The following is a 14,723-nucleotide window of genomic DNA, read 5'->3' on the forward strand; positions in this document are numbered from 1 at the left end:
TGAGAACAAAATAATTGCTCTTTTTTAAATTTTCCAACACAATCAATATTAATTATCTCATCAGAAAGCCGCCCCCTCCTCCACTGCCCCATTTAAAAGTGAATAAGTAATCTGACAGATTGCATTAACTTAGCTTCGACCGGATCGTGTTAGACGTGAATGATTTAGTTTCAGATGAATGCAACCCATGTTAGAAAAGAAGAAAATGAAACATTTTTGCTTCTCCACATGCTTCAGATAATAGGTCTCGATCAGGCATTGGACTGCATTGTATGACTGTCTCAAGAGGTCATCAGTTAACGTCATGGCTCGCACAAGTGGGGTAGGAGCAGACAGGGCTTTGGGGGCCCATGTTCTGATTTTGTTTTTTGCAACCAGAAATGCACTGCAAGCAACAATGGCTATTTATTTTTACATACATATTTGGTATTTAATTAAACTGACCAGAGTCACCCTCAGGGGTGTGCAACAGTTATTGTCACACAAGGCCCCACGCTTGAGGGAGTCCTGCATATGGGGCAATATAAAAAAAAAACTTTTATACCACAATAGAGCAATGTAGCTATGTGTCAAGTGTACAAATGATAATGACTATTCAAAATAATACAACAAATAAACAAGAAGTATTTGCAACTTGAAGGAGCATTATAACCCCGCAGATCATTTTCTCTACAAGCTTCGAGTCTGGTAATGATAGTCCTGGAATTAGCTTAATCCTGAGGGTCTAATATTTTATTTTAGGCTTGAAATCTGTTTAACTTGAATAATAATGCAGTTATTGTAAACAATAATTAAAGCAGGAGGGGGATTAAATGCAACCAATTTTTCAGCTAGTTTTTGGAACCTTAATACCTTAGAGAGATATAGATGGCTTCTTTCTCAGCCAGAGATATCAAGGAAACAGTTATTTTCCGGATATTATGCCGAGGCGAGCTCGGAAAGAAAAGTCATCATGGTATGCAAGAGGGCCTGGGTTCGTGTCCCGGCAGAGACGTAATGACTTTTCTTTCCGAGCTCGCCTCGGCATAATATCCGGAAAATAACTGTTTCCTTAATACCTTAGTTTGTTTTTTTTTTTCTTCCTTCCATAAATTATAAAGGCTTTTCTTTAGTGCCTATTTCAACCACTTTTAGTGCCTAAACTTCGGGTTCTAATAATAAATAAGATCCATAAAGAAAAAAAGTAACTTTTTTTTTTTTGTTATTCCCGGCTATGGATTCTGTAGTTTCAGATGCTGGCTGAAATAACCATGCTGTTAAGGGTACTGAACTAATTGTTTCGAAATGCCTTTTTCTCTTCTCATTGTGCTTTAGGGCACACCACTTTCATATGTTGTCTTCATGAATATCGAGTAGAAATAACTTTGTCAGGTTGTGTAACATATGTATACATATAACAGGTATATACACATATTACTTCTAATTTTGACTCTTTACATCATGATTGGGAAAATGGAAGAGAATGTGAAAAAGTGGGAGAAAAAAGTTGATTGGCTCAAAAAATAGAGGGCGACAAATCAAATGACACTCTATGCAGTTGTGTTTGAGGGAGAAAAAATTTCTCTATATATATATATTCCGTTTTACATGCCTTTAATTTCAATCAGGGTTGGGTTTTTCACATGACAAGTGTCAAAAACTGGTTTAAACCATCAAAAACCTAAACGAATGCCTTTTGATAATGTTTTGAACACAATAGGTGTACAACATGATGAAAAACTTACTTTTTGGCATATTACAATGTTTTATTTTTAAATATTAATTTATTACAATAATTAAAATAAAATAATTATAATTTGCAATTTTGAATTTTTCAACATAAGAGTCTAGAACATATAAAATATAATTTTATGGTTTATTTATCTAAGCTACTCATTACCTGTATTCAATTTGCTAAGTAGAATAGAGCTGTTTATTCTAAATATGTATGATAGGGCATCAGGGTTAGGTTTTTGACCCCAGAAACTAACTCGGTATTAAAACTATCAAAATCTTACTGTCAATGATGTCAAATAGTTTTTGTTAACTTGTTAGATATGTTAAATAACAAAATACTTACTTTTATTTATATTAAAGGGTTTTATATTCAGAATTATAATTACTGAGGAAAAATATATATTTTGATATTTTAAATTTTCTGATCTGCCCAAAATTTTATTCCATATAAAAATTCTCATGCAGCATCTGTTAATGCACTAATTAAACTCATTTATTTTCACCTAAAAATTTCTTAGATCAGGGTGTATAAATTCACAGAGCTTTAAAGAGTATTTTCAACCAAAGCAAAGCTGACAAGACTTGATATCCAAAGCATTTGTTTTGCACGTTTGAATACAGCTTCAATTGGAAAATCATTGCATTATAAATGCTAGTAAATGTACCATATCATAGTGCAAAAGTAAGAATAAACCAAGTTTGACATATACAAGCTAGCATTGCCAAATTAAATGACATTTTAGTCCTACAATTTAGAATTTTTATCGCTAGATATATTTCAATGTTACGCACAACAAGAGTATCGTTTTAAGTATCAGTGGTTATCTAGATAATTTAATAACAGAAATCACCATACATATATGATGTAATAAACCTTTTTTCAAACTCTTATCTGCTGTAAAACGAGTACAGCAGATGGTTTATATCAATGCACACATATATAAGCAGTTGAAATTTTGGCAGGTCAAGAATCATTTTGAATCAAAGAATGTCTCAAATCATTCCAGTTTTCCCTTTTAGTGTTTATGCTATGCTTTATTCAAATTGTATATTTGATAAGGAAAAAAAATATATTTATATTGTGCAAAATAATTTTGTAGAGAGTAGACAATTATTTTAGAATCATATTAAATATTTATTCTTTGTATAACATGGTCACCTTAAACATTACATGCAATTAACGTGTGCATTTCCAATGGGAATTTTTATATCGAAAAGCAATATTTGAGGTTTTTGATGTGACAGTTTAAACAGCGGTTTAAACTGATAAAAACTGCCATGTGTCAAAAACCTGCCCACCCTGATTTCAATCCCCTCACTTTTTCTTGGAATTACCGTATATACTCGTGTATAAGCTGACCCCCCTACTTCAGGACCACCAAAACCGCAATAAATTGAAAACCTGTGTATAAGCCAACCCCAAAAAATCTGTGCATTTCAGAGAAAAAAAATGCTTATATTTCCATGCAAAATGAATAGCTTACGGAAATTTACAACAGAAAACGATTCAAATTTTTTAAACCGTTTCTTCTGAGTCTCCAAGCTCATCGTAATCCATCAGATCATCATAGAGGGTGCGGCATCGCCCCTATGATGGGTACGCTGTCATGGCCATTGTCACTTTCAAAGAGGATATCATCTTCAGTTCCGTCCATCGCATTGCTGATGCAACACTTTTTGAAGGATCGGATGATAATTTCGGTGGAGACAGAATTCCACGCCTCATGTACCCAATGTCAGGTTTCTTCAAGGCACCACCTTTTGTGGGTTCTTTATCATCGGAACTCATTCATTCGATCCACAAATTCCTCAAACAGTCTTTGAAAGGCTTGTTGATGCTTACATAAGGCTTTACAATCGACGTTAGCCCACCTGCTATCAAATTCAATGATGTTTTTGATTTCTTTGCCTCGTCTTTGACATTTTCGGGGGTTTGAACGTATCCCACACCAATAATGCCAGTTTCTCGAACACTGCTACAAAAATAACTACTGATTGTGCGGGGTCGATATTTTCTCATCAAAAACTGACCCGAGTATAAGCCGGACCCCCCCCCCCCCACTTGAGGAACGAATTTTCCCACAAAAAAACTCGGCTTATACATGAGTATATACGGTAATGGGCGCAATCCGAACAGCATCCAGTGCTCATATTTTCAGACAGTGCATCTAGTCTGTGGGCCATAAAAAATCCACGTTCACCGTATTACAACGTCAGAGAGATTCGTCGCATCCTGTGTGGGAATCCAAGAATACGGTTGGCCTGGGTGAAAGCGCACTCTGGAGTAGCTGGCAACGAGCAAGCTGACCAACTTGCTAAGGAAGCCGCTAATCTTCAAACTCCAGGTGAACACCCATGGCCAAGGAGCTTTGCTCAACGCTTATTGCGTGAGGATCTGTTGAAGACGTGGCAATGTAGTTGGAATTCTAATGCGGCCAAAGACGCCTATAAAGTCCAACGACGGGTCCGTTGGCACCATTATGTTTGGCCCAGAGAAAAGATAATAGTGGTAACAGAGCACGGTCCATTTCCGGTTTATTTCGAACGGTTTAAGCGCTCAACTCACTCTGCTTGTAATTGTGGAGCTTCTGGATCTCTCTGGCACTATGTGACGCAGTGTCCAATGACGGCTCAGTTCCACTTTGGTAAGATGCCAGAGTCTTATACCTTAGCCTGGAAGATAAGGACCCTTCGTAGTCCTACGAACTTTCACCGCCTCATAGGTCTTGTCAGGTTTCTGGAGCAGAACGTTCACCATATGCACGACAAAACCAGAGGAGCACGTGAACCGAGAGGAGGCACCGACCCGACGTATGTGCCATCAAGGGAGTGCAGCAGTCAGTTGAGACAGTACGATTTGCGGCCAAGACTCAGAGGAGTTACTGACGTCACGCACCCGCCCTCGCGAGAGAGCGGCAGCCAGGCGATTATTTACAACTTGCGGCCTAGACGACGGCGGACCGATACTAGACCGATTCACTACTGAAGACCGATACCGACAATCGAACTGATATGTGGGAGCTGGACAATGGATGGCTGTGATTAGCTGATTTACTCTGCGATTCGAAATTTTATATTTATTATTGACAATCAATCATTAGATTTAGATTATTGACAATCATTCGATTAACTGACGATGGCAAGATTCTTATGGGAGGGCTATCATCGCATAATCTTCTTTATAATTTCGATTGTCGATTGGCGTTTTATGTTTAGAGTTTAATCACCTGTTATATGATTTTAGATTGACGATCGTCTTCATATATATATATATATATATATATATATATATATATATATTTTTTTTTTTTTTTTTTTTTTTTTCTTGGTTGCCTTCGTATGAGGCGACAATGTTTTGTTTTTATAATAAAACTTTCCGGATACACCCACCCTTCGGGAACGCTTTGATATCTCTATGAGATGGGAAGCGGGGTGTGTCCGGTCTTCAAAGGTCAAAGGTAATTCTTTCTAAAGTTGCCCAAAGCTAACACAACAGGTGCACAGCAGCGGTGATTCTCTAAACAGCATCGATGTGAAGATCACTTTTCAGTATCAACTCACTCGAAAATAAAATAAAGATTTGAGAAGTTCAAAGATGCAGCATAAAGCATAAAAAAAAGAAGCAGACTAAACAGAATATTGTGTAAACTGTCTGGATGTGATTGATGTGCCCCTCGGGTTATGAAGTCCATGACACAGTACCTAAGCCTTTGATAACTATATGTTACACTGTGGGGGATGCCACCCTGGCGGCCGGTCCAGTGTCAAAGAATGTTAAAACTGATTAGTGCAAAATACCCAGGCGATTTCAGAACAGACAAAAAAAAGTTTGAGGAATGGATAGCTATGACTTCTTCTGTCTGGATGTGAATCAACTTTGTGTAAATTATTTTTTCTCAAAAATTGAAAAAAAAAGCTGAATACAAAAATATTTTGAAAGAAAGTCTCTCTTGCAAATTATTTAACACAAGAAACTATCAAGATTTCTAAGAAATATGCAAAATAAGTGTACATTTTATTGTAGGGCCTCATCCCAGACTAGTTACAGCCCTGGACCTTGTTCATCATGAAATTTGAGCAAGAAAATAAAAATAAATAGTGGAAATCACCGGTGTGGTCCTTCTAGTATTAAAAATATATTTTAGGCATGTGAAGAAAATTGAAATTAACAAAAAAATTTTGCAGCTGTATAACTCATTCCAAAAAAATAAAACTTGTTTGATGATGCAGCACATAAAATAGCATTTACTGTCTTTTTTTAATGCATTCGATAGTTTGTAGAAGTACAGAAACAGATTTTTAAATGCAGTGAACTATTGGAGTACCAACTTAATTTGTTCCTGAAGTCTGTTTGTAAAAATTGAATTGTTTGCAAACCAAAATAAGTTTTCCCAATGAATTAATTTTATGTTGATTTGTAATCAACATAAAATGAATTCATTCCTGGTACTCTGAAGATTTTTAATGTGAACTTTCATTCTTCTGCTCCTGTGCATAACCAATGTGATTATTATTAAACTAACGCTGAAAATACTACCATAATTCGGAAGAGATAAAATGCAAATGAAATGAAGGCAATGCAAGGGCAAAATATGATTTCCGTGCATATGCATCATCTACCCAGCTTACAACACTATTTGGCCACAAAATATATGCCAAGCCAAATTGATTGTTCTGTAAGACAATCAATTGCTGCAAAGCTTTATAAATAAAAGCTATGCAATTATAGGATGGTAAAATAATTTTTCTTTTCTTCAGAGCTTAAAAGTTTGAAATTACCTCCTGATCCATGGGCTGGATGACAGGAGCCGTATTTGATGGCAAGAATTTTATTCAGATATATATGTCTTCAACCAAATTCCATTGAAAAAAATTGTAATCTCAGACTTGTGAAGTATGCTTCTTCTGGGATTTATATCATTTCACATATTTGTAAACCAGGATTAGTTAATATGCAACATCATTTTTTGTTGTTCAAATCACATTATATACAAACCAAGACGTTTATAAACCAAAAGTTGTACTACTGTACTACAGCAGTCTTTAAATATAATGTATTAATATTCAGCACAAAAAAATTACCTTTAGACATGAAAGAGGCAGTGGTAGTTTTGTTTATTCACAACAAGAGGGGGTAGCACTCACAGAGATAAAGAGAAACATGTAAGCAATACATATATACATACATAGAATGAAGGATCACACCAACAAACTTACATAATGATATAAATTAAAAAATACAGTGTCTTGAGAAATTAACTGAATATTGAAATTGTGTATGCTTAATCTAAAAATTAAGATTTTGAAAATTCCGATCCATATCAGTATATTGATTTCCAAATTTTTTATTAAAAAATTGAAATAAAAATACAACAAAAAAAATAGTCATAGATATATCCTCAGAGGTTATTGAATCTTGATGGCTGTCTCTCTCGATGTCACGAAGAGGAAAGATAACATCTATATAAGATAACTCCTCATAGCAGGGAAAAGATCCAACAGACTCCATGTAAGATGTCTACCGCAGATGCAGACACTTTCGTGTTTTTATTTCTTTGGGTTATAGTCACTCAAGCCCGATTAACTAATGTCCAACTCAGTCTTTTTTCACATATACCTCCATTTTGCTTTTTGAAGGTTTGCAAAGCATTTCATATAAAATGAAAGATTAATGTGTAGAGAAAAATGCATGGGGGGGGGGGGAACCTATGTTTTCAGTGCAAGACTCTTAACATCAAACTAAACAATATGGACTTCTAGAAGCTTATCTTTTCCATGTGCTAGAGACAGATCTGAGCTGAGCAAATTACAAATGGATGGGATCTATGAATTTGACTTTATTGTCTTAGAACAGTTGGCTGTGTACATAGTGTAAAATAAAAAAAGATTTTCAGTATGTCATCTTTCTATCAATTTTCATTTATATAATTTGGAAGCTGTTCATTTTCGGCCAGGTTTTGTCTTTATTATAGCGCTCCTTGGTGTTTAAAGAAAAAACTTATCTTCAAATTTTGGGCAGATCAGAAGTCTTGTACCTTTTAAGATGAAAAACTATGCTCTAATAGAAATACCATTAAAAATACTATTTAACCATCGATTTATTTCAAATTTTTTACACACTCTTAATTGTATGTGCTGTCCTATATAAAGTTTCACATATCTCTGCTACTTAACTTTTTGTAAATTTAAAAAAAAAAAAAAAAAAACAGTTTGCGGGCATGATAAAATACCATGCCTGCAATGTAATTGAATAACTGATTCAAAATAAAGGAAACTTCAGTTCAGACAAACTGTCAATCAATGAAATCTGAACCTTCTGCTTCATTTCATGAACTGAACAGTTTCCTTTATATATTTTGAACCAATTTTTATTCAACTACATTGATGTCATGATATTTTATCATTCCCACAACCTGTTTTTAATGTATTTTTTTAAAAATTTTCAAAAAATTAAGTATCAGAGGTTTGTAAAACTTTGCAATGACATAGGATAGCATATACAATCAAGAACACGTGTAAAAAATTTTAAATAAATCAATGGTTAAAAGTATATTTAGCATTTCCATTAGACCATACTTTTTCACCATGTTCAAAGCTGAGACCTCCTTAAACGCTTTTCCATAGAAACCCATGGGAAATCAAGTTCCAGCTAACAAATGCGATTCCACAATGAATTATCTCCGTCAGCTAAGGTATCATTGTACATAAAAACATGCAAATAAACCCATCTCAAATCTTTGGATATAATAGAGACAAATTTTTTTTAACTACTTTAGTTATTAGATTTTTTTCAATACATTTCAACAATACAAACAAAGACGCAGTATTACCAATATTTAATTAGTATATATATATTTGATTAAACTAATAAAACTTGTTTTAGGCCGGGATTACACAAAAGTTTTCTAAAAGTTCTTTTATAAAATTTTAAAAATTTCAACCAATAAGATTATAGGTTGCATTTGCTCGAATGTAACCTATTAGCTTTATCGGTTGGATTTTTCAAGTTTTATAAAAGGGATTTTATAATGTAATCCCTGCCTTAAGACAGCATGTCCTTTTTCTTTATAATGAGTAAACATTTGCACCACACAATCAGTGTCTCATATCATTATTCATTTAATGCATGCAATCAGTACCTACATCCATTTTAAATATTAGCAAACATCTGTTTGTGCTTTAAAATTAAAGAGATGGGTGCAAGAACCAGACAGCTCCAGTTTTGTAAATTTTTCCAGGGCAAACAAAAAGCACTTTAAAAAAAATAATAATGTGGAGCTGTCTTATTTTTTCCCTCCCATACAACACTGGAATTCTTTGGCCAGCCTTAGCAATAAAATCCTGGTAGATATTCAAAAACTTTATTAACACATTAAAACTGTACTATCACATTAAAAGTAACTAGCACACAGGGTGCTGCAATTTAAATCAAAAAATTTAAATTGTTTTTCTTTACATAACTTCAATGACATTGATGTAAAAGTAGACTAGTATGGTATGCATGTTGCTGATATGTGGTAAAGTTAACGATTAAAAGTATAGAAGATCTTTGGGGATAAATAGACTCAAACTTAGTCTCTAGATACAGCGCAAAATGGAAACTGCTTTATTTCTAGATTTTGTGCATGAAAAAAATTGCAGAAAAATATAGGGAGTTGAACTAAGCACTTAGCTAAACTGCACCAAGTATTTTCAGTGCATTACAATGTGACACAAGGGTTCTCCTGATTAAAAACAGAGGAATTATTTTTTGTATAAAGCCTTGAATTCTTTGCTCTAATTGCCGGTCCAAAATAATAATAGATGTTGTACCAACATAAATATTAATGTGGCTAAAATTTTGAGTTTGTTTATTTTTTTACCAAAACAAATTACATCTGCAAAAGAATAAAAATGTGTAAACTATTAAGCAACAATGCGGGGGGGGGGCACTCATGAATAAAATCACTTTTCTCTATTAAAAAAATGTTAATCTATGAAGTTAATTTGGGCTCAATGACCTTTCATGTTACATAAACAGATATTTTTTGTGTTTGTATTTTTTGCTTGTAGTTCGTAGTTTATTCATTGATGTTGAATTTGAGCAATTAGGAGAAAAAAGCAGTTAGTTGATATGAAAATATGCATTCTTAATGATATTAACATGATTTGTTTCAATTAACACATTCACTGCGGGGCTCTCTTAGTACATATTAATTTTATAAAACAATCATGAATCATTTTAAAACAGTTGTTTAAAATGGGTGTTTCTTGCACCATATGAGACACCAGTACAGCTCCTTTTCCTTTATATTTTTATAGCCGTCGCTTGGAACTGTATGGTTCTTGCACTGATTGATGGAGGACTTTTTCCCCTTATAGGAAAAAGTGAAAATCAGAAAAAAGTGGAGGTATCTAGTTCTTGCATCTGCATCTTCAGTTGCAAAAATAATAATCTGCACAATTGTAAGTAATGATTTATATTCATTCATTGTATTTCAAAAATTTATTTAAAAAAAAATAAAAGAAATAAATTTCAAATTTGATAGTGAACAAACAATCAATACAGAATCGGAAAAACGTTTAGGTCACAAGTAGGTGTTTGCTTTGCTCCCAAATATTTACTAAAAAACTACTTAAACATATAAATAGCATAATTATACTAAAATATACAGTAAAACCTATCTTTAACGGAACCTGTATTAAGCGGAAACCTGCCCTTAACGGGAAAATATCTTGGTCCCGTGAATTCAATGCCAAAATACACACTAAAAAACCTGGATTAAATGGAACCTGTCTGACGTGGAAACGGAAAGGAAAATTCTGCCCTTCTACGTGGACTGTGTTCCACGACCAATATACCAAAGGATCATACAAAATGTTAAAGAGTTCTATCAAAATTTTTTATGCAATTCTTTCTTGCCAATGTAAGTTCTACTTCACCAATCCTTAGAATTAGCAAAATACATTTTCATACTTGATGCTATGGTTTTAAAAAGCCATTTGTAGTGGTACAGTTGTAACAATTTTTTTGGGAAAAGCATGCTTTCTACGAGAAATCAGTGTAAGGGTGGCATTTTTAAATGATATGCAAGACTCACAAAATTTAATGCTTTCTATTATCGCAGTGCTGAGCACGATCGGAATTGAAGGAAGGCAGGGGTATTATTGCCCAGGTTGCAAAATTTAGGGGTGCAAATCATCTAATTTCAAAGTGGACAAGGGCAACATGACCCCCCCCCCCCCAACAAAAATCCTAGTTAGGGCTCTGGAGCTGAGGATTACATAAACATAGACGACAGTGTACAAACTGAACCTGACATGACAGATATTGACACCCTCATTAAAAATTTCAGAAAAGTAAAAAAGAACGTAAATGTCAATTCAGATGAACAGTGAAGAGGTGAAGTTTTATACAGATGCTGTGAAAGCCTATAAATACTTAGTAAATAATTTATATTACTTTATTTCATGTAAATTTAAATTAATGTAAATAATTTTAGTAAATTTATTTTAATTTTATTTCAATTACATATTAGATCATTACCTAATTTTACACATTTCAATTGAACCCAAGGTCACAGCAGGGGGGGGGGAATAGGGGGGGCCTGGCCTCCTTGCATTTTTCCCAAAATGCAAGAAAATGACCAAAAAAAGGGAAAAAAAGATGGCCAAATCTATTGTTCTATCACTTTGGTCCCCCCCATCAAATGAAATTTCTGGCTACGGGCCTGATTGAACCTGTATTAAGCGAAAACCTGTGTTGAAAAGAAAAAATCTCGGCCCCTTGCGATTCCGTTAAAGACAGGTTTTACTGCATCATATTTTACAAAGTACGAGTAAAAAAAAAGATATGCACAGGGATGTTAAAGTTTACTCTTCCTTCCAGAAATATATTCCTCTGAAAAATTCAGGCCTGATTTTTTACCAAACAACTTCCCTGTAACAAAATATTACATGAAATTCATAGTTCACTCTTCACATGAACAACATGTGCGCTCTTCAAAGGAACGGTACGTACACGCTTTAGACAAATGACACGTTTACGCTTCAAACAAATGACACGTTTACGCTTCAAACAAATGACACGTGGGCTTAATTCTGATGGCTGACCAACGTTTGCTCCATCCTCAGAGTTTATTGCTACAATGTTCACTCCGTTTTCATCTGACATCATGACAGGAACACCTGATGGTGGAGGGGAAGCAACATCAAGATGGCCATGGGGATGTTTTTGCTCCATAATTGCAACCTGACAATCGGGCTCAGCAGCTTCCAATTGTTGTAATGTTACTGCAGCATGGGTGTCTTGGTGAGATGTTTCATAGCTATAGACAACTGACGGTGCAGCAGTAGGAAATGGTTCAATAGCAGAGACAGCTGTCTGATGTTCCAAATGTTGCTGAGGCTGTTGTTGGAGCTGGTTTTCAGTTTCAATAGGTAGATTTTTATTCAGAGGAGTATGTGCATTGGGCTTATAATCAAGCCGTGGTTTTCTAGGTCTACATAGTATTTTTGTTGCAGTATTTTCCCCATGATACTTCCGAAGGTGTTCTTTTAGCTTATCGCTACGCGAACTACAAAAATCACAGTGATCACACTTGAAGGGTTTTTCATTCAAATGAATACGTTCGTGTCTCACAAGGTGACTCTTTACTATGAATGCTTTACTACATATTGTGCACACATGAGAACGTTCACCTGTATGAATGCGATAGTGTGATCCCAACTGACATTTTATAGGAGTACTATACTCACAATTAGGAAAATGACACCTATAAACATCTCCAGTATGAATTCGTTTGTGGGAAATTAGGTGAGACTGGTATTTTGTACTAAAGCCACATGTGTCACAGAGAAAAGGACGGTCATCGCTGTGAATAGCAACATGTTGATCAAGACAGGCTTTCATGGCAAATCTTCTCTCACAATACTCACACTGATATGGCTTTTCCCCTGTATGACAGCGCATATGAGTGACCAGATTGGCTTTAGTTCTACACCTATGATCACATTTGTCACATTTGAATGGTCTTTCATCGGTATGTCTCATACGATGTGATAATAAGAACTGTATGCTATCACATGTATAGTCACATGTTTCACAGGTGAATGGAGGACCTTGAAAATGGGTTTTCATATGCAAATAATACTCTCTATTATATTTGCATGTGAAATCACATACTTTACATCTGTAAGTAACATCTTTGGCATGCATTCGAAAGACGTGCTGTTCTAAACGTTTAGTGCCTTGAGCAATGTATGAACAATGAGGGCATTTCATCCCATTTTTCTGTTTTGATTTATTGCCATGGTCATTTCCCGATTCTTCTATATGTGAATCAGTAGCAGTAGCTCCATCATCGCTATCATCATCAGAATTAGTATCTGAAACATAGTATTTTTTCATAGGTCGACTTGTTTTCTTTTTTTTCACTGACAGTACATTTGGAACTGGTTTCACCATGCCTTCAGAAGATGGCTTAGAGACTGGTTCGTTCTTTGAGATTTCATTTGCGATTGCTGTAGATGTGGATTTACAAGTTGTTTCTATGGGAGGAACAGTTTTCTGTGCAGAATGTGAACTTGCACTGACCTTTCTTGGGGCTAAAATAATTTAAGATTTATAAGTGAAAATTTTAATATACTTATAAATTTTATTATACAGGGTGTTTTTTAAGTCGTAATTCAGCCGTTTGCATTAGAGGTGTGGTTCTAATTTAAAAAAATTCTCAAAATGTATTCATAAATCACTCTGTATCAGTGTCAAGAGTGGAAATACAGCATCATAAATTCAAATATATATATACAAATTCTTAAACAGCCCCCGTTCTCTAATTTACAATTAGAAAGTTGTTGCCCAGTCTCTTCAGAAGCCAACAAAAACAAAAATTCCATGTTTCCAAACGGCTGCATTGGCAGATATATTTGCATTGAAAAATCAGAGGAAAGTTGGGAACAGCAGAGATGAGGAAAAGGAGCGTTGCTCGTTACTTTTTGATATACTTTCATAACTTTTCTCTAGATTTTGAATTGAACAGTTATTAAATTGAACAGAATTAAACAGTTGAATTACAATTAAACCTTGTTAGCAAAGATGCCATTGGCACGCTATAACACGTCAAATACCCAAAATTTCGGGAAAGGACGCATAAAAATTTGGTTTACGCATTCTTTCTTAGTTCCAAGATGAAAAAGATTAGAGGAGAAAACCTCCACAACATTTTTTCTTCTTTTCAGTCAATTACGATCGCACGACCTTGAAAAAGTAGTACAAACACTTTGTATACTGTACTGTATTGCACTAATATACATGCTGCAAGGTTTCTAGAATATACATGCAGGTTATTAAAGATATTTAGTTTCCCTTAATGAGGGGCCATGTACAGGATTTTCAAAAAGAATGTCAGAGTTTTTACTCCTCTGCAGATTTTCTCCCCTCCAATTATATATCAGAAATTATGGTACTTTTGCGGCTATCTGCGAGCATTCAGACAGCTGTCTATACTGCGTAAATTTGCCTTGTTCTTACAAGATTGCAAATGCACATTTTTTGAAAAATCGCAAAGGATTTGGTATGCCTTTTCAAAGTGTAAAATATTTTCTGCGATTGTTCAGAAAAGAAAACAAGTAAATCTGTAAAAACTCTACCTCGAATACCCACAGTTTTATCATCTATCTGCTATGTGGTAGTCACCACATCTCATCGCAAAAATCACTGGTGTGTATGAAGAATCGGCTTTTGGAGGGGCAGTAGGATTTCTTCCACAGAAATTGTGGGTCACTAATCAAGGCCATATCGGGGAGGGTTTCCCCCCCCCCCCCCAAAATGTGAGAAAATGACTGAAACAAGGGAAAAAGATGGCTAAATCTATTGTTCTTTCTCTTTGGTCCCTCTCCCAGAAATGAAAGTGCCGCCCCCCCCCCTCAAGAACGAAATTCCTGGCTACAGGTCTGTCCTGTCATTAATGCTCAAAAAGAATTTTTAATTAACATAGTATAAGACTGTGTAAGGTTTTCCCCCATCG

The 14,723-nt window shown here is 34.9% G+C and overlaps 1 protein-coding gene across 8 annotated transcripts in view; it reads right to left on the minus strand.

The window, feature by feature from the left end:
* Window positions 1-14,723, minus strand: part of LOC149065008 (uncharacterized) — a 112,426-nt gene that overhangs the window by 73,472 nt on the left and 24,231 nt on the right. The window contains exon 2 of one of the 8 annotated variants that reach the window (XM_089254347.1): window positions 6,796-13,302. The exons of the other annotated variants lie outside the window; for them this stretch is intronic. Within the exon in view, the coding sequence (XP_089110473.1) occupies window positions 11,660-13,302 (1,643 nt within the window). The 3' untranslated portion in view covers window positions 6,796-11,659. Of the gene's footprint in view, window positions 1-6,795; window positions 13,303-14,723 lie in introns of those variants that run through there. 8 annotated transcript variants of the gene reach the window in all.

The sequence above is a fragment of the Pholcus phalangioides genome, unplaced genomic scaffold (genome assembly GCF_987345545.1).
Source record: "Pholcus phalangioides strain wild (caught in Gottingen) unplaced genomic scaffold, Ppha-v1.0 ptg000041l_1, whole genome shotgun sequence".
In the NCBI taxonomy this organism is placed as follows: Eukaryota; Metazoa; Arthropoda; class Arachnida; order Araneae; family Pholcidae; genus Pholcus; species Pholcus phalangioides.